The sequence below is a fragment of the Podarcis tiliguerta genome (assembly GCF_965153285.1).
Source record: "Podarcis tiliguerta genome assembly, chromosome: 11".
Classification (NCBI taxonomy): domain Eukaryota; kingdom Metazoa; phylum Chordata; class Lepidosauria; order Squamata; family Lacertidae; genus Podarcis; species Podarcis tiliguerta.
Genome location: NC_139544.1, coordinates 15,658,872 through 15,681,478, shown reverse-complemented (window position 1 = coordinate 15,681,478; position 22,607 = coordinate 15,658,872). Strand labels below are relative to the sequence as shown.

Sequence of the window (22,607 nt, the reverse complement as noted above, 5' to 3'; positions counted from 1 at the left end):
CAAACATGAACTATTACACTGCAATCCTAAACATAATGGAACTTCTGAATAAACACACACAGGATTGCACTGTTAGTTTGATTTGTGTTCTTTTAAATGAGTTGTTTATTTATATCTGCATTTGGATGCACGTATAGCCCTAGTCATGCATTTACTTACATGTAGGACTTTTGTGTGCAGCAGGTGGTGTGGAGTTGTGATTATAGCCTTGCACATGCATTGTAACGCTGTTGCTTCTCCCCACTTTTGCATGCCGAGTGCAAGTGTCTGAACGGAATCTTTCATGAAAGCAACTGTTTGCCTAGAGGGCATCCATGGAAGCAGCTGGGTATGTCACTCAGCTGGAGTCCCTATTCACAAGCAGATGCTTGTGCAAAGGTTTTCAGATCTCCATGCTCAACATGCAAAGGTTGCAAGTGGGGCCAGGAGTACACATGAGTAAATGCATGAATAGTGCCGTCCCAGGTCAAGAATTAAGAGGTACTCCTGCTGCTTAATTACTATGTGTCTATAATGTAGTTAATGTGCTGTGCATCTAATGAGCAGCTGCCCACTTAATTCCTGAAACCACCTCCACAAAACCAATCTCTTAAATGGTTATGTGTTTCCTTCAGGTTGTTTCATCTTCTCCTTTCCTACAGAGAGAGGGCATGCTAAATTGTTGTGCATGTTTCAAAGGATCGGCTTGTATAATGGATACTGAATTTGGCTCTGACATTGTCACACAAATAAAAGGGTCACTTCCTGTATTCCATCTTGCAAACAAACAAATTCTTGTTCATCTACAGTACTGGATGAGTTACAGAGGAGAAACAAAAATAAATTTCAGTAGAGATTTGAACATGTATACTACAGAGACCAATGTAACAGTCAAGCAGCCTAAACAAAAATATCACTGACAGTTGGGGTTCCCATCCCCATGTTGAAAGCCCTATATGCAAGTAAGACAGCTCCCTGAAGACTAACACTGATCACGTATTGGTTGGGGAATGAGCCCAGCTGATACAGCAACATCAAAGGGGTGGGACTCCCCGCATAAATTCCCACTGGCACCTTGGCACTTTTCAGTCTGAATGCCTGAAAAGGGATATAGTCAGACCTGTTGTGAGCCATGATATAATACCAAAAATGTGGAAAATATAATTTAAGAATCACAAGAGAAACTTTTCTTTCAAGATTTGTAATATTGAATGGGATTGGATCAGTATTAGAAATTAGCCAGGTGTGAGGCTCATTTTGTGACTGGCACAGGTCCAGTTGCGACCGTGTAGAGATTTCTGAGTGCCAGGTTGAAGACTGGGGAAAGCAAAACGTCACTTAGAGAAGGATCTGAAATATTTTCCTTGAGGCTTGAATTTGTTTTATTCTGGATTGTTTTGTTTGATGTTTTAATGTGTTTTAAACGGCTGTGAGATTCGTTCTCTAAAATATAAAGTCATACAAATGATAACAACTACAACAACCAATAATTTCCATCAGGTGGGCAGGAACAGGCGCATAGACATTCCATTGTGGTGACCGTAACCTAGGTTTAAGGTGCCATTTAGTGTTTAGCTTATATATCTGAGTTTCTAACACTGAATTGAATCATGGTGCTTGTGTTGTAAGTCTGTACTAGGAACCCAAAATGATACACTGACAGTGGCATGGATTTTACATTAGATCTTCCCTAAGAAAAAGGAGGGAAAGCAACAGGTTTGAGGAGGGCCTCAATGAATGAATGGACGCCTCACTCTGAGGATGGGGTCCTTCCTCAGAGTGAGGCATTATTGGTGAAGTGGCCATGGAGACCACATCTGCCACCACTAGTTTCCCATGACAGTGTCAAATGCATCTTGAAATTTAAATTTGAACCAAGATTTGCCACCCTCACAATGTAGAAGTGGATCCAGGAATCTTCACAGCCACTATCCCCACGATGCTTTGCTCTGAGAAAGGAAGCTTTCCTCAGAGTGAGGAATGGTGGTTCAGGAGAGCCCTGTTAGAGTACTGGTGCTGGCACTTCCTTGTGGGTGTCAGTGACTATAGTAGCCAGTGGGGAGGCAGCCAGCTATGGTGGCAGTGACAGGCAGCCCCATCTGTGTTGGATGGGAATCCAGCTTGCCACTCTTCTCATTTGCTACCTGAACCATGAGGCTACTTCATTATAGTTTGGATAACTATTTTTAAAAATCCATAAATTTTGGATTGTGGGCAAATTTCACTGAAATCTTAACTTTGAAGAAAGCTTTCCACTTTGTAGTTTGTTGCCTCCTGTAAATGTATATGGATGTCCTTTTTTGAATAGTCCTTTTATTCACACATCAAATTATTAGCATGCTTTTCAGGTGTCTTAATATAAAATAGATTTTATAGTTCCTGATGCTTTTCTAAAATTAAAGAGTTAGTGAGTTGTTATTTTCATAGCCTTAGTTAAAAAAACTGGTAACTTTTAGTGAATGCATCTTCACTGTAGGCATGTTTCCACTAACTAGTATATCTGCAACGTACATATTGTATTAGGATGTGAAAGGCTAGTGTTTCGTTATAGATTGGCTGTCAACAGTGGCATGTAAGTCTTTGGAAATAGTTGACAGTTATATCCTGGAGCAAGATTTACCCATGATGTATCAATTTCCTCTTTTTACAAAATACTTCATTATTTTGTATGAGTTATAAATTTCACTTCCTGTTTAGATAATTTTGTGGGGTTTTGTTTTTTTTTTAATTGCTCACATAGATTGCTGTTGCAAAAGCTTTTGTAATCCTGGCATTAATGTTACTCTATAAGTGAAGAAATGTCTTCCCATTCTTGGATCAGCTAATTATTCAGTCATCATTTTAAATTATGATAGTTATCTGTGAGTTAGTATGTGCAGCTTCACAAATACAGCTGCTGGACAAATAGGTGCCTATCCTACAAGGTATTTAATGAAGGTTAAGAGCAAGTTACCTCATATGCAGAGCAATAAGATTAATTTATACAGGGGTTATATTTAAAAACAAAACATTAGTTTTGGATAAAGATTACATTTCATGAAGCAGGGGCATTCTTTGAGCTATCAGGGTTTCAGGAATGGATTTCCAACTTATTTTTGTATTTTAAGGACACCCCCTAATTTATTTACCCATTTAAATGCCATGTCAGGCATGGATTTCCAGTTTATAGTACAAAAGGCATAAAAGAGGTTCCAAAGAGCTAAAGAGCCTTCAGCGTACATGTGCATAAACCAGGGGGTGGAGGGGGGGGGTGTCGTCCTCCTCTTCTGCATGATTTTCTGCATGATTAATCCAGCATGTTTTACAATCCACACATTATCGGCTAGGTTCCACTGTGAAAAACAGCATGCCTCTTTGTGGAGAAGGTCAACCAGGTCTAAATCAAGCTGTTTTGACTTAATGGAATCAAGGACAGGATGCAAATGCAAATTTTCTTGTCTCTTTTCAATGAGAATCGCTGGGATTTGCACTGCAGGTTTGAATAACAAATTAAGGGTTACATGTCTGTATCTTTTCCATTGGATCTTAATTCTTGCACAGGGGTATACCTGCCTGTCCCCATCTGTAAGTTATGATACGCTGCTTCCAGCACAATTTTTGTAGAGAAAGAGGTGTCAGAAGCACCATGAATACCTCCCTTGTTCTCTTATAATGGCAATGGCGCCCACCTGAGAGGTGTCGGAACTGAGTTCCAGTGAGTTCCTACTGAAAAAAGGCCCTGGCTACTTCCAGTATTGTTGACTAGACTGTACAAAGATGTGCTTTAAAAAAATTCTTAATCCTGATATTGACTGATTAGGTGTTAGCTAGCTGCTAACAGAAGGGCAAGGAAATTTCATGGAGAGAATCCATGGGTGGGAGGAAGGGCCTTCCCCTTTAAGATTCTGCTCTCAACCTTGCTCATCCCTTTTTCTTCATTGATTGCTCTTTACTCCATCCCTTCCCCTGAGCAATTTTAGGCTGCTACAAAGGAGCAGGGATGGAGAACCTCTCACCCCAAGCCACAGGCCTCACTGGTCTTGCTTCACACCCTCCTGGGCTGGAATGCATCACTGAACTCTGATAATGACTCTTGCTTCCTGGATGGAGGATAGAGAGGTGTGTGTAGAAACTAGTTCACTGCACAGGGGTAAAATTTAAATCCATTGCTCCACCCACTTTTATTTCTTGCACCACCCACCATGAGTATGTGCCTCTGAGAAGGGTATAGAGCTCCTTTTAATATGCACTTTAAGCTGCTTGCATTTCCATTTAAGTAGCGACATCCACATGACATCACCCTCAAACAGCTCCTGTCCCTTTGGTTTTCCCTTGTAAATTCAGATTTCCCTATTCCAGCGGTTCCTTTTGAAAAATATATCCAAACTGCTTTTCCGACAGTGGATGCATTGCCTTGATCCCCCCCCCCCCCCCCATTCCTGGATGTGTGCCATTCCTGAGCAGACACAATTTTTCAGCTGATTCTTATGTTCATGCCCTGGTTGTGCAAAACTAACACATTCAGATGAACAGATTGTAAGGTGCAGACAAAGACAAAAGGGAATAGCTGCTGGTCTGGACAGGATCGAGCAGGTTTGATCTTCAACTTCAATTTGACCAATAAGGTCAAATCCAAAGGGAGAAAATGTGAATTCCAGCAAGTGTACACAAGCCCTTAAGCAGCAACATCCTAGGCTTTGCGCCATGACACCCAGTAGATTCTATTCAGTGACTTCATTGCTTCTGCATCACTATGCATCAGCAGAAAAAGTAAGAGATAGGTCAAAGGTAGGTGATAGCCTGCAGCACTCTCAAGCCAGTTAAAAGATAGGTGTGGAAGGCAAAGCATTTTCAATGTAATTCTGGTTGTTTTACCAGAAGCCATAACTTCCTTTGTCCCATCTATCATGTCATCTCTTCCAAACGTGAAGTGGATCAAGCAGATTCTTTATATATTGGAGCCAACACCCTAGCCTTGGTAACTACTTGTCTGCAGACGTTTTAGTTACAGTGGTACCTCAGGTACTTATTTCGTTCCGGAGGTCCGTTCTTAACCTGAAGCACCACTTTAGCTAATGGGGCCTCCTGCTGCTGCCATGCTTCCGGAGCACGATTTCTATTCTCATCCTGTTCTCATCCTGAAAGTTCTTAACCTGAGGTACTATCTCTAGGTTAGAGGAGTCTGTAACCTGAAGCGTATGTAACCCGAGGTACCACTGTACTAATTCCAACAAGTGGTACATTTACAGCCTTATATCACCTAATCATCCTGAAGCTGCAAAAATAATTCCTAAATATGAACTTCTATTCATATGGGAAACAAACAAAAACTTCTTAATACATAAAATATTTTTTTTAAAAACTGTTGTTATTGAAGTTGAAGCATTCTCTTAAAGTTGAGGCATTCTTTTTCACAGTGCATGTCTTAAAATTACAATACGTTTCCTGTGATTTTTCTCGTTCCCTTCTGTTGCATTACAAGCATCAAGCAAAAATCAAAATCTCAGTTCTGCTTTCTCATAATGCTTCTGAAAATTATTGTCACAAAGTTCAGTTGAAGTCCCTGAAGAAGAAGCTACTCTGCAGTCCTTCAAAATAAAATAAACTTATTTTTTTATGACTGCAGTATCACTAAGTAGCTCCAACCCATTCAGAAGGTCTCTAAAAAGCACAAACAAATTGGATGTGATTGGGGCCATCATGTTTTTAAATGTTTCATTTTGTACATTTATGTCCCATCTTTGGGGCCACATACATGGCATTCCTAGATGTCTCCCATCAGGATTACTGTGGTATCCTGTCCTCCATTGCTGTATTTATTTTTTAAGACATTTTTATCCTGTTTTCCAGTTACAAAATCAAATTGTAGGCAGCTTGCAATAAAAACTTTAATCTCAAGATTTTAAAAAAACAAAACAAAACAAACACCCAAGCCTAACAATACAACAAACATGCCACGGATATGATTGACTCTCAGTGCAATCCTTTGTGAGGTTACAAAGTAATCACATTAAATTCAATATGGGGCTTGCTTTTGAATGAGTAAGAAGACTAATTTTATTCACCTTAGAAAACATACTCTCTGAAGCAATGGCAATCATATTGTCTAGTGAGAATGAAAATATTCAGCTTTGACGTTGTGCCATTTGCAACTTGGGTTACGAATCCCACAGCTGAAAGACTGTCTGCCAGTGGAACTGTTAAAGCTTTTCTATCTCAAGAGATCTGAAAGGAGAAAGAGAAAATGTAAGGAAGCTGCTTTTCAGTGAACTGTTGGTTGTTTTGTTCCTAGAGAATGAGAAACACTGAATCAATTTCTATTGGTAAAAAAGGATGCAAGCTGTCAAGTTCCAGAGGACAGCACTCTATCATTTTTCATTGTCATTGAGTGCAAGTATGATGAATTCTTGAGCTTCAGCTCTTTTCTTGAAGGGAACTTGACTCAGTGTACCTGAATGAAAATGTTAGGGAGGAAGAGACGAATGGGTTGGTTGGTTTTTTTGTCCCTGTTGGTTGAAATGACCACCCTGACTGTGAAAAGAATGACCATTTGAAAGCCGTAAGTAAGCAGAACCTGCCAAAGTTCATTTAATCATAACAGAAAAATTTAACATGCTCCATTTTACCATGTCTCTTTACCAGTCACTAAAGCAGAATTATTCAAGCTTGGTCCCCAGATATTGTTGAACTACAGTCTCCATCATCCCCAGCCAGCTTAGCCAGTGATCAGAGATGATGGGAGTTATAGTTCTAACAACATTTGAGGACCCAAAGTTGAAGAAGGCTGTACTTAAGGATGCATTCGTGAGAATGCTTTTTTGGTAGTAGGTTCCACTGAAAGCAGTTAGGCTTGCTTCCGTGTAAATAAATGCATTAGCATTGAGCATAGTGCATATCCGAAGCTTTTTGCTGCCTTAACTGCACTTCAGTCTGGATCTGCTCCTTCCCTCCTTCAAATTAGTAAAGTGATTATATGCTGCAGACAACCTTTATAGGCTGCAGACTTAGTGAGGCGGCTATCTCTTCTCTGATCTTTGCTGGGAATTGCAACCGGCAGCTCATGTTGCTTGGGACAGATACAATATTTGTTCACTACACTAGCAAAACAAAGCCGTCTTATTTCAACACACCCAGTACCTTGCTTTATTTGTCTTTTCACAAGTCATTTTACCTTCTTTCCTGTTTGTACTGGCAATATTCACACACAACAAACTCCAGAATGTTTTCTTTACAGATATACAGACAGGGGTCTTTCTGCTATGATAGCACACTGTGACTTCTAAGGCTATTGTTTTAGCACTTGCCCTGCCAAGGTGGCACCATGGGGCGGGGGTGTGTGTGTGTGTGATGATAGAGGAAAGCAGGAATTGGTGTCTGAGTTCTGCAGCAGGAGGGGGCACTATTTAGTTTTTGCTTCAAGCAGCAAAATGTCTTGGGCTGGCCTTGTTTATTCCTGTTTTTTTGTCTTATATCCAAGAACAACTGTTGTCTTCAGTGCAGCAGCAGACAAAAAAATCTTCCTACTGCACGTTTCCCAAGAATAAGCATATTTGTATTTCACAATGATGGCCCCATTCCACGTTTCTTTTTGAACATCCCATTGATTTCAACTGGATTATCCCCAACTAAAATATGATTAGGTCTGCAGTATTAGATAACTGATATTTTCGATTATATAAATATTTAAAAGTGCTTCGGATCATAGAACCAGAGTAGATCAAAGGTGGCAGGAGCAAATCTCCACAGTGATAAGCAGCAGTGCAAAGTTCCAGCTAGCAACAAGAGAACTGAACTAGCTGGTGTGTACATACTGCAGTTGGTATAAAAATGTTACATTTGTTGTGAAAGCATGGTCCAAAATCCTAACTAGATAAATAGGCAGGCAGGTGCACAATTTCAGTATTAGATTTTAGGGTGATGGGTCAGGATTTGCTTTGTTTATTAAAGTTTGCTTTTAAAATGTAGAAGACTTGGAATTTAAGGAATTATGCAGTGGCACTGATGATAAATGTCGTTTTCCTGCAGTTCAGAAAGTGAAAATGGGACAGAAGAAAAAAAGAAGAGCGGGAAACCATATCCTGGGCTGTCACAGACATCACCAAGTGATCTTGAATGTTTTGAAGACCAGAAGAAGGTTATAACTTCACGGTAATAAAGAATCCAAATATACAAACTTTTCAGTAGTGTAACTCTTCCAAAGAAAGCTGTTAAACACACAGTTCCAGAGGATGTTGCTTTTGCAGTCCCATTTGGACCACTGCCAATGTGGTGTGGGGCTCAGGAGAGTTTGAAAGGCTGGTCCAGATGGCCACCAGATCCAGACTGGCCAATGGATACCTGTCCCTGCTACAAACTGTAGTAAATAGAGATGAGTGGAGGGTCCCTAACTAACCACAGATACATCCCCTTCATCTCAGTTATTAAACATCTGGGTTTAATTCTCTTGAACACATAAACCTGAAATTGATATCATATGGGTAACCAGTGATTCTCAATCTATAAATAATCTTCAGCTTTTCACTTAATTCTGCGAAGGCGTAGCTTAGTAATTAGAAACAAGGGTAATAATGCCATACAAATCTGGAAATAGGATTTGGTGTTTTGCCAGTTGTTTAGATAGATATTCATGTTCTGTGTTCTTAACATAAGATCTCACTGGCTGATAGCTCTTCCGTTTGTCCTATCATAAGCTGGCCCAAAATTCTATACTGTACCTATGTAATAATATATGTGTGCCATTACCGTACTCATCTTTCTGTACATCCATTTTGCATATACATTTCACAGTATTGTCATCAGCATAGTTTTTGTAAATGCATTCCTCCCTGCCCAATTTGTATTTTCTTCCTTCTTCTCTACATGCAGCTACACACATCCTCAATCTGCTCCCTGATGGAAAAACCTCCATTATGGATGGAGCAACTAGCTTTCTTCTCCCCCAGATGAGATAAATACCAGGGCTAAACCTATTCCTATAGATCATTAATGGCAGTAAGGGACCATTATCAGTTAATTAGGGCTCTGGGTTTGAATTCATTTGAGCTCATATAATGAATGTTGCCTGTGTAAAGGAGGAGTCTTCAGTCATAGGCTTGGCATCTGGTGTCCACTCTCCCCAGTACACCATAGGCCACATTGTACTTCAGTGATGGTTTCCTTAAAATGTGTAATTTACATGAATGGTTCTTGTGACTGAGCGGGTGTTTGCAAAGCTTCCAGTAGCAGTCATTTGAAAACTTCAAAATAAGCATATTGGCTCCAGATCTACCTACTATTTCTCTGGATTTATTTATTTTTAAAGTGTGGTGAACACGGGTATCAAAGGTGAGCTGATTATGTAAAAGAACTCCCCCTGAGATCTTTAAGGGTAAGGTGTTGTTGGACTGCAGTTCTTATCAGCTCCAGCCAGCATGGCCATTGGTCAAGAATGATAACTGTTGTCCAACAACATCTAGAGGGCCACAGGCTACCGATCCCTGCAGCAGAAATGCTGCCTGTGAGCTTTTTAAAAAAGAAAAACCTCATTTTGAAAACTGTTATATGCATGGGATGTTGCCTTGCTCTAGGTCGAAGACAATAGTGGATAATACCTTCTTGGCAACAGATGGCAAGAACGTCTCAAAGCCCGAAAGGAAGAAGAGTGCCTCAAATCAGGTACTGGAGAGAATCTACTTGTTTGGGATCCAGACCCTGCAGTCATCATCTGAGGCCCTTCTTCATGTGCCTCCACAGGAGGTCCGGAGGGTGGCAACACAAGAGTGGGCCTTGTCTGTGGTGGCTCCATTTGTGGAATGCTCTCCTCAAGGAGGCCCACCTGGCACCATCATTATATATCATTAATTGCCAGGCGAAAGTGTTTCCCTATAACCAGACCTTTGGCTGATTAAACATTCTTGTATGGGCTTTTAAATGTGTTTGGGGGCTTGGTTTGTTTTTGTTTCACAATATATTTTATATTCTCATTTTATATTTTTATGTTGTGAACTGCCCTGTGATCTTCTGATGAAGAGCAGTATTAATTTTTATTTTTAATAAATACCCACTTTAGGCAAAGTGTATTACATGTTTATGTTGGCTGTATTATTGTGCCAAACTACAGCGATGACCTCAAGTATTTTTGGACCTTGTGCAAAGTATCAAAATAATTCTCCCTCAGACATAACAGTGGCATTTTGGGCCTCTGACCCAATCGGTTATCCATTGCCTGGGACTTCGTTCCCGTCCAATAATATTAGGCCCTCAAACTGTACCTCTGTTCCTGAATAGCATAATATAACCCCAGTTCCTACATCTTCTGCAGAAAAGGGACAGTTAGTTGCTTAATGCAAAGATAGACATCAGCTGGTATATATAGTAATGTTTATGCAGCAATAACCAAAATGTATCCATTTGTTTCCTCAACTTTAGTTTAAGGCAAATGCTCACTTTCACAAGCTGTTTCTGGATGTCCCGATTGATGAACCCTTGAGAAAAAGTAAGTTGAATGCTAAATTTTTTTCCCTGTTTTGTTACATTGAATTTTGTGTCACACTAAGCCTCAAAGTTTTTGCAAGAAATTCTATTACTAGCTAAAATATTAGTGAGAGATTTCTGGCCATCAACACATGAATTTGGATGTTTAGTTTTTGATAGTCTCTTCTAGTTCATAGCCAAGATGTTTGCTTTCCCAAATATAATTCAACGACTATCTTGTATTGAGTAGCTTTCTCCTAATAGATCAGAGTTCAGCTACAAGAGATTTAGGATATGATCTAAAGCTATTTGACTTTTTCAGAGTGATTCTCCCTCCATGAATAACAGCATTTACATTTCATAGACAGTATTTAATACATTGCTTACAGCATTGCACAAGTGCAGCTGTTAGATAATATTGTACTTGTGACCCTTTCAGATTTTACCTGTGCATTACAAAAAGAAATCTTGTACCAAGGGAAGCTATTCATATCGGAGAACTGGATTTGCTTCCATTCTAAGGTCTTTGGCAAAGACACTAAGGTAAAGTGTTATTATTCTTGCCTAATTCTTTTTTTAATATGGTTGGGGTGATGATATAAATGTTAATGGAAACAATGGGACACTTGTAGAATTAGAAAATTAAAAAGGATCCGGTGGTTTCAGCCCCACAACCTGTGGTGAAATAATGTTGAATTTATTAATAGAAGTGACTATATCAATTGTTAATACAGCATTAGGTCTACAAAAAGAACCACAAATCACCTGACTAGTCTTCTCAGTTCAAGATGTTTCTCTCTGGAGAAGCTGAGTTAAGGAAGCAGCATACTGCTTCCCTTCTAAGCAAGGGTTTAATTGGAGATGGAGCAGGGTGTGACTTGCATGTTTAGTTGTATATCTCACAGTATCTTAGGCAGCAGATGTCAGCTGCTTTGTGACAGGTCTATGCAAGAACCAGCTTTCTCACAATGGGTTATTTCTCAGTAACCATGAAAACTACTGGAGCCAAGTTACCATCTTTATACTCTAATAACTGATACAATCTCATTTCAGATTAGTATACCTGTGTTGTCAGTGACACTGATAAAGAAAACAAAGACCGCCCTTCTAGTGCCAAATGCCCTGGTTATAACAACAGTCTCTGATAGGGTAAGTGCACATTTTGGGAGAAGCTTCTTAGCACCTTTTAATTCCCCATTTTGTTTTGATTTAATAAGTTTAATAAATAATAAAATTAAAAATACCCTGAACCAACGTTGTGGAAAGAGTAACACTCCCCCTGTAATGCAGAGATTTACAACTGGTGGTCCCTCGGCAAAATCCAGCCACCCAAGAGCCATTCTCTGCAGTTGTCTAACTAAGATAGTTTTCGGGCTATGTGGTATGGTGGTGGCTGGGGCCCTCAGGAATGCAAGCATGTCAACTAAATCAGTGGTAATAGAGATACAGGCCTATTTTGCCCCTCCAAGTATGTCTAGGAAAACTAGCTGTTGGGCAGGCTTATCTGAGTGTGACCATAGGATTGAGATATCCTAGTAGTGGTCAGCTTGTAGGGGGAACTCAATACTGACAGCAGCAATCTTGGATGCAAATGATCAAGGCAGATGATAAAAAGTAGCTTGCCATGTTGGATGACACACAATGACTTTTATGTGCCTTTGTTCTTAGCTAAAGCAACTATGGCAGTCTCCCCAAATGCTGAATAATAATTTTGGTGGTTTTCTTTTCAGTACATGTTCGTGTCCTTTCTGTCCAGAGACACTGCTTACAAACTATTAAAATCAGTTTGTCAACATCTAGAGGTGAGTGAAAACCTTTTTCAGGTGTGTCTCTGTGTGTTCTCAGTATTAGTAGTTGATCAAATGGTGTCATTTCAAAATGTGTTTTCAGGATGTTAGTGTTGGCAACAGTCCCAGTCTTCCTTCTCCAGAAAATAGCTTCCGGGCAAATCGCCCGACAACTTTACCACTGGTAAGTTTTGTTTTTTAATAAAATTAAAAGCAAAGAACTGATGAGGAACAATATGAAATGGCTATGAGCCAATATAATTTTCAGTAATAAGATTTTTGTTTTGAGATAGTATTGGAGGCTTTGTAGGAAATTCCTTTCTCCAATTCTGGCATGGGCCAGCCTTTGCCAACCTGCTGTTCTTCAGACATTTCAGACTACAACTCTCATCAATCCCAACCAGAACATGCTGGCTGGGGCTGATGGGAATTGTAGTCAGAAACATCTGGAGGGCAGTGAGCTGACAAAGGCATTAATGGACCATTTCATGCATGATGCACACCTGCATGTACATTCTGAACTTGATGTTATTAACATTGTTGAAGACTTGGTGTCATGATTACTGAAAGCTTACTGCAATCAAATGCTTCACTAATTGCTTACTTGTAAAGCTCCCTGGTCAACCTCTGGCAAGTCACTAGGGCTCTATTCCAACATTCATCATGAGTAACTTGTACAGAGATTTGAAAAGAGAGGCTTCCACATGAACAGCTGTTCATGCATAGGCTTCCACATGATTGATACCAGTCCACAGTCTTGATTGCATGGACAAGTAGATGCTCACAGAGACTTCCCCTTTCAGATGTCATTGTTAGCATGTGGACATCAAAGATACATCCTTTTTCATGAATTCAATGTGGCGTATCAAATGTAGATGCATTTTCCCCTTAAATGAGCTAATCAGTGTTTTATGTATTTGAGTAAGGTGGATCACACTGTTTTTAGATCTCGTTCTGCCCTTTTCCCAGGCAAACCAGATTTTAAGCTTGAGGTTTACATGAATATCTTCAGGTATAAAAGCAATAATTATTCAGAATTTTCAGTCTCCATATAAATTGAGCAGAAAGCTATCATAGATCTCTCACCGTGGCCTGGTTCTCAAGACATAGGTTTCCAGGACCACACAAAAATGTGGGTTCCTGGAGAAAAGCTTGCAGCCACTTTCCCCCTCCCCAGTCCTATGATGCCCTGAAATAAGCCCAGGTGTGGCTTAATGGGTCACCTGAACCCAGGCTTGTGGTTGGTGAAAAGAGAACTTAACCAAGAGCCCTAGTTTGGGCAACAAGCTAAGCCAATTATAAAAGAATGTAACTTCTAGTACATTTGTACTAAGAGTTTAAATAACATCTGGTGAAGCTCTGGAGTCCTTTCCAACTGTATTCCAAGAGTTTCGGGTGAATTAAGTTATTTGAAAACTAGATTAGATTGAGAGAGCTTGACTTGACGGATCAAAATCTTTATGGAACTGCAACCTAAGTTTTCTATTTTCTACTGTGCCACATTGCTTTAGATATGCTTATTATTTGTTACTATTGTGATGTTATTGATCCATATTACTGAAAATGACATTTGGGGGGGGGTGGCTGCAGAATATTGAACAGACCGTTAATTCTTAACTAACATTTCTGGTGCATCTTTTCTTCAGGATTTCAATGAAGATTTTTCTGAATTGGATGGCATCATCCAACAGCGCAGACAAGAGATGGAAGAATCCAGCAGCACTGGTTCTCAAACTCCAGAACTGGAAGCCTTCCAAGGTTTGAATAATAAACCGTTTCTTTACTATCCAGAAGCAGAAACTGCAGCCTTTTATCTAGGAATTTAGAGCACTTTCCCAGAGGCTACATACACTCTGTACATTTAAAGCTCATTACTTCCTCCAAAGAGTCCTGGGAACTGTGCTTTGTTCAGAGTGATTGAAATTATAGCTCTGTGAGGGGTAAACTGCATTTCCCAGCTTCCTTTCGGAGATGCCATGTGCTTTAAATATGCTTTAAAAGTATGGTGTGCATGGAGCCAAAGAGTGGGAAATGTGGTTGTTGTTTATGTAGTACTTTTTAATGTGCAAAAAGCTTTAAATTCTTTGTAGTGGTTTCAACACATATGTAAGATCTGTCCATATAAGGCCTGGTTTTTATTGTATGGAGGGGAGGGGTCAGGCACAATTTGACACATATTGGCACTTGTCCAAGAGAATTAATAGGTTAGTCCCAACATGCTCTGTGTAAAATCACACTGTGGATTGAAGTATTAGCTATTCAGTAGCACCAAGAGAACATAATTGTGTGAAGCCTCATCTTGAGGTTGCAAATTCATTTTTCAAGCACTTAGGCCAAATCAATGTCTTCTCAACATATTCATGCTGATCAGGAATGCTGGAAGTTTCTTTATACCATGTCAAACCATTGTTCCTTCTGTCTCAGAGTTGTCTACATAATGACTATCAGTAGATCTCCAGATTTCTGCCAGGTCTTTTCCCAACCCTGCTTGGAGACACCAGGGATTGAACCTGGGACCATACAAAACACGTACACTACACTGAGCTACAGGCCACTTCTTGTCAGTGTTTTGATCAAACACCTTCATACTTTTTGAAGCCACCACCACCGGACATCTCCTCTCTTCCCACCTCCCACAAATGTGCAGAATCCAGGCAAACCATTTTTGCCTCTTGGAATCCTGTGCTGAAGTATTATGCAGACTACACTAAAATCTTAATCAATCTGGTTGTTAAGCATATGATCCATGGTTCTGACAACCACAAAAATTATGGATGTACGACACGTCCTACTGAAATGAGGCTAACTTCACAGTAATGTTTATGCACCTGCATTGCACTTTGTGGTGTTATGCAATGCCTTAAGTTGTTCACAACTCCCATTATGCCTGATAATTGGCCATGCTGGCCGGGAATGATGGGAATTGTCATCTGATAACATCTGGAGTACACCGCATTGGTTATCCCAATACTGCATGCATTTGTTTTTAGTTTGAAATGCTTGTTCTTCAACAGATTACCATGTTGTTGAGACCCAGACTCATCTGAATACCTCCAGGGTGGAGTCAAAGGCTGTCCATACAGATGTTAAGGCTAAATATTTGTGTGATGATAAAATCAGGAATCTTCCAAGAAATGGTAAATAGAGCAAATCCCCATTTGAAGCTGGTGTTGTGGGCTAGGCTGATAGATCCAGGCAGGGTTGGATTTCAGCAATTAAAAATGACCATAGGTTGAATCCAGAAATGGCCTTCTATATGTGGAAAGTATCTCCTGCTCACAGAGAGGCTCCCTATATTACACATTGTGCAGAACACTGGGAGTGAAAAGTGAAATTACTTCTGCAGGTGTTCTTCTACTTGTGCAAGAATTTATGCAACCTCTTGCCCAAGCAGAAGCCAGAGAACTGCTACAGAATCTACCTCTGATAGCACTAACTCATATGAAAGTATTTGTCAAACAAAGCTAGCAGCTGCTTCTCTTCTGCTCACATTTTTGTGGATCCAGCTCACAGTGGCAAAATAATAATAATGTATACAGACTTTCACAGTTTTATTTGATCTTAATTTTTGAGGCAAAATTCTGGAAAGATGCAGGAGATGATCACATATGCAAACCTCCCGATAGAATATGACATACAAAGCAGAAAGGTGAAAATCAGCATTTTGGTAGTGAGAATGCCTGTTGTGGGTAGGAAGTGAGGAAGGAATGGGCAAAGACTGCACCCATAATTGGAAACTTCTCCCAGCTATGTGTTCCTTTGGTTTACAGCTGGAGTCTACTTATGACACCAGATCTTGCTCTGTTCAGGTTCCACTCCATGTAGTACAATCATAGCCTTGCATATTTCTAGAATTCCTTTCTTTGCCCCACTGTTCTAAATAATATTCCATTCAGATCAACTTACAGATTGGAATGCTATCTTACATATGGCTGAGAACATTAGCTCATCAGTCGATTAACCACATATTTAAGCTGTAGTTTTTAATCAAGACTTCCTTAGGTATAAAGGTGCCCAGTGCTGATGGCTTAACTCTAAACAATGTGCTCAGTTGATTTAGAGCATAATCATATTGCATAATAGACCAAGCCAGTTACCCTTCATTAAGTGGCTTCAGAGCATAACCTGAATTAACATATTGTAATATTTTTAATTAGTGAGGAAGAAACAACAACAACAGTCAACTTGCACCCTACAGTCATTTGGCAGTTGTTGTCTTATGGAGCGTGTCTGGTCGTATCATTTTCAGATGCTTCAATAAATATTTTATTCTTCTCATAGCTCCTCCTCCTAGAATCCTTGGAGTCCTTTACAGAGTGAATTACCAGAAGTTTTTGACTGTGAACCACATACTTATTCTCTATGCAATTCTGTAAGTATATATAACCCATTCCCCAAACTGCAAGGTTGCAAAAGCAAGACTCTGGGAAACTTTGCTGGCTTAAATCTGGGATGCTTTCAGAATGCTGGGCTTCCTGTGGCTAAATAAATGGCTTGCACATTCTCTCTCCCCCCCCCCCCCCATTAGCTGCACACCAGTAAAGAATCTGAATATGTTCCACAGTACAAGTTTCCATTGCGGAAAATGGAAGCAAAAAATGTGTGACCTTTATAAATTGCTCAGAGTTGTGTTATATGGATAATAGGCTTATGCGATTTTCTAAAAGCATTTTGCCGGACTCCTGGAAGCTAACTGAAAGGAGATTGAGAGATATTTTAAAAGACCATGGGTGAATTGAAACAGCCAACAACATTGCAAACCAGGTTGCAGATATGTAGGTTGGTGGAGTAGACAGTAGTAGAGCTTCACTGTATATATTCTGCTGTCTTCTGGGGTGATATCAGCTGGTTCCCTGGCTGCAGCAAGCAGTGGAGGGTTAAGCACCATTGCATCTTTTAAATAAGGCATAGCCACCTTGCTGCCCTCCTGATGTCATTGGACTACAACTCCCATCATTCTTGACCATTGGCTGTGCTCGCTAGAGCTGATGGGAGTTCTAGTCCAACATTATATTCTGAAGTTCCCCACATTAGCCACCTCTGTTGTAAAGGGTGAAGATCTGGATGAGTTTATATTACCAAATGGAAAACACTTGAGGAAAAATACCTGCAATGTCACTCTGAAAGTCTTTTTGCATGATTGAGCTTTGCTGTCTGAAATTGAGGCACATCAGCTTAATGGGGTGGAAATTTAACTGTTAAATTCCTAATGTTACATGGCTAAATGAATGTAACAGCAATTTGCTGTGTGGTGATCAAGTGTGTTTTTTTTGTCCTCAATCCACCTCTCCTACAGTGTTTGTGTACTCATTTTCTCGACTTTCTACATGAGATATAAAATCTACATTCTGGAAGAGCAGCTTGGCACCATGGCTTCCTATGTGGATTCACATCCCCATGCGTAAGAACGATTTTGTTGCTGGAATCGTCTTTATCTTTCCATTTTTAATACTATAGTCATCCTGCTAGACCTAGCTTCATCATCATCTATCCCATAGTTTCTCCTCTGGAGTTAGGCTTTCATTCTCTTCTTCAAGCAGTCATTTTAAATCTGCACTTACATGAGAGCAATTCCCATTGCATTTAATAGGACTTTTTCTGAATAAACATGTATACAATTGCATGTGCATAGTGCACATTATTTTTGGCGTTTTGATCTTTAACTGACATGAGGTAAAACTGTAAAATTTAATCCAGTGCTATATTTCTGTACATTCTCATTCTAGTTGCTTACCTCACTATCTCACAAAACTCCAGACATCTCCTTTGTGCATTTTTAAATTGTCTTCTGCTTCCCTTTCCCACATTTACTCTCCATTTCAGATATCCAATAAAAGAAGCTCTAGGATCTCAACTGCCTCTTAACATTGTTGGTCTCTCTGAGGAGTTAACAGCTAATCTTATCAAACTGGAAAAGGTGACTAATAGAGAACTGTGTAACTAAGAATTGTTGCGCTTTAAAAAAAAGTGTCCCAAGGTAGCCAGACCTTCCAAGTCCTAGAAGAGGGATGGGGAACCTGTGAGGTTGGACTCCAACTTCCATCAGCCCCAGGCAGCATGGCTAACAATCAGGGATGATGGGAGTTGTTGTCCAACAACATCTGGTGGGCAAAAGGTTCCCCATTCCTGTCCTAAGAAACAGCTGCTGGTATGTATGAGCATGGGAAGTGAAATTAATGTTTATAAGGGTGGCATGGTGCTTAACCACCATTCCCAAACTCTTAGCGCTGCTTTTGTGCCAGCCCATTTGGCAAAGTAGTGGGGGAAATTCCTACCTGAAGGTTAGGGGAACTGGATCTACAGGCTACTTTGACAGGTGGTAGGGCTGCCTACTTGTCAGTCGCCTGATCTCATCATGAGAGGCAAAGTGTTTTCCTTTGCTTATATGTCTTGATTTCAAACCATGGTGGTCAAAGGAAATATGAAACTGAATTGTGCAAAGTCTTGCAAGTCTCACTTTTTTCCAGAATTTTCCAGAATTGGCTCCACATAGCAGCTCCGAGTGGCACTAATCCCAGTGGGGCTTGCATTTGGTGCCAACTTAAACGGCGGTAGATACACGCCCTGCTTGACAAGGAACAATCTCAGGTGCACCTTAAGATGGCTAGATTCTTCCTTTGCAGCTGCATCCTTACCTGTCACACACCTGCCCTAGCTCCCAAAGCTCTCGTGAGTTTTATTTACAAATAATTTTCATAATTTATTACGGCTCACTATGAAAGAGCTCTTTGTGGGAATGATTTTGCATTAGCAAAACGCAACATAAGACTTCCACAGAGCTTCTAATCGTTACCATGGCACTGAGGCTTCTACGGAGGACAGAAAATTTGCCCTTGTGGAGAGCTGGAACAGAACACGTTAAGCCCTTTTGCAATGTGCAAACGAGCCCTTCATATTTATATGACAAACTGCAAAGCCTGCCTTTCTACTTAAAAGAAAAGCCTTAATCAGTCACCCTGTTTCCCAAACAATGTTGTACTTCCAATGGACAGGGGCTTTATTTCTGCCATTTGTTATCAGGAGATTTGCTTGTCTAGTTTCCTGCTCCCTGCAGATGGTACCCATTTAGGTTCATTTGCTAACAGTCGAAACAAATGAACTTCTAACCTCTACCAGGGAGATTGAACGGAGCCTAAAACTAGGTGTGGAGGCCCCTTCACACTGCAGTGTACAAATCTCAGTTACAATCAAGTTAATTCAGACCGAGAGATTTTCCGCTGAGTACTTTTCTATTCGGTGTTGTACTTCCCCAAGAATAGTTCCACATCCAAAATTCAAAAAGTTACGTAATGACGTGGTTCAGAAACCACAGAACACATTGTCTATTTGCTGCTGCTTTTCTGCAATATGTTCACTAGTATAGTTAGAGGCAATAGACCAGAGATGGGGAGGCTGTGGCCCTTGAAATGTTGCTGACTCCGCTTCCATCAGCCCAAGCCAGCAGGACTAGTGGTGAGTTGCAGCATCTCAAAAGGCCACAGGTTCCTCACTCCTGAAACAGACAACAGAAAACTTCTAAGGTATTTCTGTTGCCCATCAACAAATACTCAGCACACAAAGATGAACAGAATCTTCATAGACCTTGGGGAAGAGGCACTCGAAGCATGCTAGTTGACCTCAGGATACTTTCCCCAGTGATTCTCCATTTAAAAGCATCCCTGAGAATGGATAAGAACTGTTTGTGCAAACCATTGCTTCAGAGTTTATAGAATTTAATTTACGGGCTGCTTGGATTTAACTGGATTGAGTGCCTTGACTTCATAGAGCATACTCCAGTTAAGCAAAGCGTATGACACTGGGCTGTTCATCTGTTGTGCAAGTGGCTGCAAGTTTTATCCAAATCCTTTCTCTTGTATTTTTCTTTCCTTATTAAAGATCCAAAGCAATTTACAAAAGCTACTTGAAGATGGCGAATGAGTTGCCAGCTACCTTCATTCGTACTTCGTTTCCTTCCTGATAAGCAACTCCAAATGTGACATCAGACTCTGCTGGCCAGGGTGTTATGTCCTTCAACTGACTCCAAAAACTTCACTCTCCACTTGACCGTGGAAGTTTGAATCTGTGCAATAAAGTGTCTCTATTCAGAGGATGATGCCTTTCTATTACCTATAACGTTGTGAATAACTGGGAAGACTGATCTTGGTGCTTTGTTATAGTACTTAAATCCACAGTAATTCTACTTTCTTTGTGTGACTTTCAGACTTAATATTGTGTGACTAAGAGTAATGCTTGGTGCGGATGTATCATTTGCTGTACAATCATGTCTGGAAAGTTATGTGTCTTTCACATGCATGTATTGCCCAGCTCGTTTCACTTTTCTTTTTTTGCCGAAACAGAAATTGGGCACATGACCGACGTGTTAAGCAGCAGGACCCAATGGGCTTCATTTTGCGAGGTGCTGAGCAAAACACCGTTCCCACTTTGCTCATGTTCTTCACTGGTAGGAGGGGACGCATTCCGTGCAGACTTGCCAAATGGCCCTATTCTGCATGCCATTCTACTGTCAACAAAATGTAGCAATGAGTAAAGTTTTTCTGGAAGAGCATCCATTGCTAATGGGCCACCCCCCCCCCTAGTCAGAATGTTCTTGAAGGCTCATTAGCAAGGCTAATTGAAAAGCTGACAACCCTAGTTGCATAGGGTTGGTCCAGATGATGGATGGGTGCGTTAAACTTGGTCTGGGCCTAACCCATAAATTTTACTGGAGCAGGAATATACCAGCAGCGTTTAGCCCATTTAACTGGTCTGCAGATACCTAAATTAATAATTGCTTTCATGTACTTAATTTCTGTATCAGGATATCTGACACCTAATTACCGTATTTATTTTTGAAAATGCACTTGAAGTACTCGAAAAACTGACACAGTTCAATTAATAGCATACCATATCATATATATATATGGAATATCACCATCGTACAATTTTGTTCATTAAGTTGATTTCTATGGAAGCTGAAGTGGGATGTCAGACCCTTTGCCCTTACAGACTCAATGAAGTGAGGGTGTCTGGATTGCCCCCAGGTGGAATAATTTATAAACTGGCTAAAGCTGCAGTCCTTCCTGAGTAGGCATGGTTAAGATTGCACTGTAAATTGGCCAACTTGGATTTCAGTTTAGTCCCAAATGAAGGGTTTTTTTTAAAAAATAAAATCATATTGACTCTAGGTACATGTGTTACTAGGTTTGGGGATTGCAATCTGTCATTTCATTGTGTTGCTTTCATTCACTCTGTTGGAAGAATGGCTAGCTAGTGATTACAAATTCTCAAAGATTATGTGATGGTATATAAATTCATTTTTTATTAATAATAATAATGGTAACTCCATGGTATTTTGATCTACAATGGAACCATTGTTTTTAGTGCTGTGTTGGCAATTTCTCCTGCATTTATTCCAACCATTTCCCATCAATGTGAAAAGGAATTGCATTAGGACATTTCCAAATGAATGAAATTTTTTTTGATGAAATACTCTTTGGAGAAGGGTTCAGGCTTCGGATGTGCTTACCTTACTTTTGAGGTGTTTGCAAGTGTCTTTCAGTCCGCAAACCATCTCAACACTAGTTTGCACTTCTGCAGCCTTCCTGGGTGCCTGCACTTCAATTAAAGCCCAAGGTAAGACATGAGGTAAGTCCTCACATGGGACTTTTTCATCAATAAGTGCAGGCAGCCAGGGAGGCTGCAGAGTGCTGAAGAAATGTTCCCTGGGAATGAAAAAAAATTCCACATGCACCACCCTTAAAATTAGCTCAAAACCCTGTATTGACTGAAATTCTACGGAAATTTTCAAGTACCCTAAGAATAGGACAGAAAAATGGAAGCTTCTTCTACAGAAGAAACAAATTTTTGAGAAACTGAAGGACAAATAGCAACACAGCAACACTTTTTGCCACTAGAATATCCATAGCCCATATTCTGCCGCATACTACTGTCTTCACAGTGCCTTACCAGTGAAAAACCTGGTAATTCATTAGTTTTAGCCAGATGAGTTGGTTCATATTAATATTATTTAAAATAACTCTGATCTATAAAATACAGTGTTTTCTTTACATAGTAGAGAGACTACCTTATCATTTCTGTGAAATGTAACTTATTCATTTTTAAAATAAACTTTCTAAAACTGCAGTGTGTGTGCGAGTATGTATTCAAGTGTGTCTAACCTGGAAGCTAATTCTGCACATGGTTAGCTGATGGCAATCTGAACATGAGACAGAAGGGTGATAATGGCTGCAAAAAAAAAAAAAAGAGGCCAGTGAGATAAAAACCTGCTTTAAGAGAACCATCGTTTCCAGGGAAGGGGTGTAACAGTTCTACTTAATTCTGCTCATGCCATCTGAAGTACTGAGACCAGTTCAGGCTGCCGTACTTTAAGAAGGATATAGACAGAAAGGAATAGGTTCAGAGGAGGGCTCT

The 22,607-nt window shown here is 40.1% G+C and overlaps 1 protein-coding gene across 3 annotated transcripts in view; it reads left to right on the top strand.

Moving 5' to 3' along the window:
* GRAMD2B (GRAM domain containing 2B) overlaps positions 1 to 22,319 on the top strand; it is a 51,958-nt gene extending 29,639 nt beyond the window's left edge. The window contains exons 2-15 of one of the 3 annotated variants that reach the window (XM_083404538.1): positions 7,984 to 8,106; positions 9,525 to 9,612; positions 10,366 to 10,432; positions 10,850 to 10,953; positions 11,464 to 11,559; positions 12,141 to 12,212; positions 12,301 to 12,381; positions 13,844 to 13,955; positions 15,212 to 15,334; positions 16,479 to 16,569; positions 17,494 to 17,598; positions 18,021 to 18,114; positions 20,073 to 21,042; positions 21,309 to 22,319. In XM_083404538.1, coding sequence (XP_083260664.1) covers positions 7,984 to 8,106; positions 9,525 to 9,612; positions 10,366 to 10,432; positions 10,850 to 10,953; positions 11,464 to 11,559; positions 12,141 to 12,212; positions 12,301 to 12,381; positions 13,844 to 13,955; positions 15,212 to 15,334; positions 16,479 to 16,569; positions 17,494 to 17,598; positions 18,021 to 18,114; positions 20,073 to 20,114 — 1,198 coding nt within the window. In that variant the 3' untranslated portion in view covers positions 20,115 to 21,042; positions 21,309 to 22,319. Of the gene's footprint in view, positions 1 to 7,983; positions 8,107 to 9,524; positions 9,613 to 10,365; positions 10,433 to 10,849; positions 10,954 to 11,463; positions 11,560 to 12,140; positions 12,213 to 12,300; positions 12,382 to 13,843; positions 13,956 to 15,211; positions 15,335 to 16,478; positions 16,570 to 17,493; positions 17,599 to 18,020; positions 18,115 to 20,072; positions 21,043 to 21,308 lie in introns of those variants that run through there. The other 2 variants (XM_083404539.1, XM_083404540.1) reach the window with 2 other exon arrangements.
* The last annotated feature ends 288 nt before the right edge of the window (positions 22,320 to 22,607 follow it).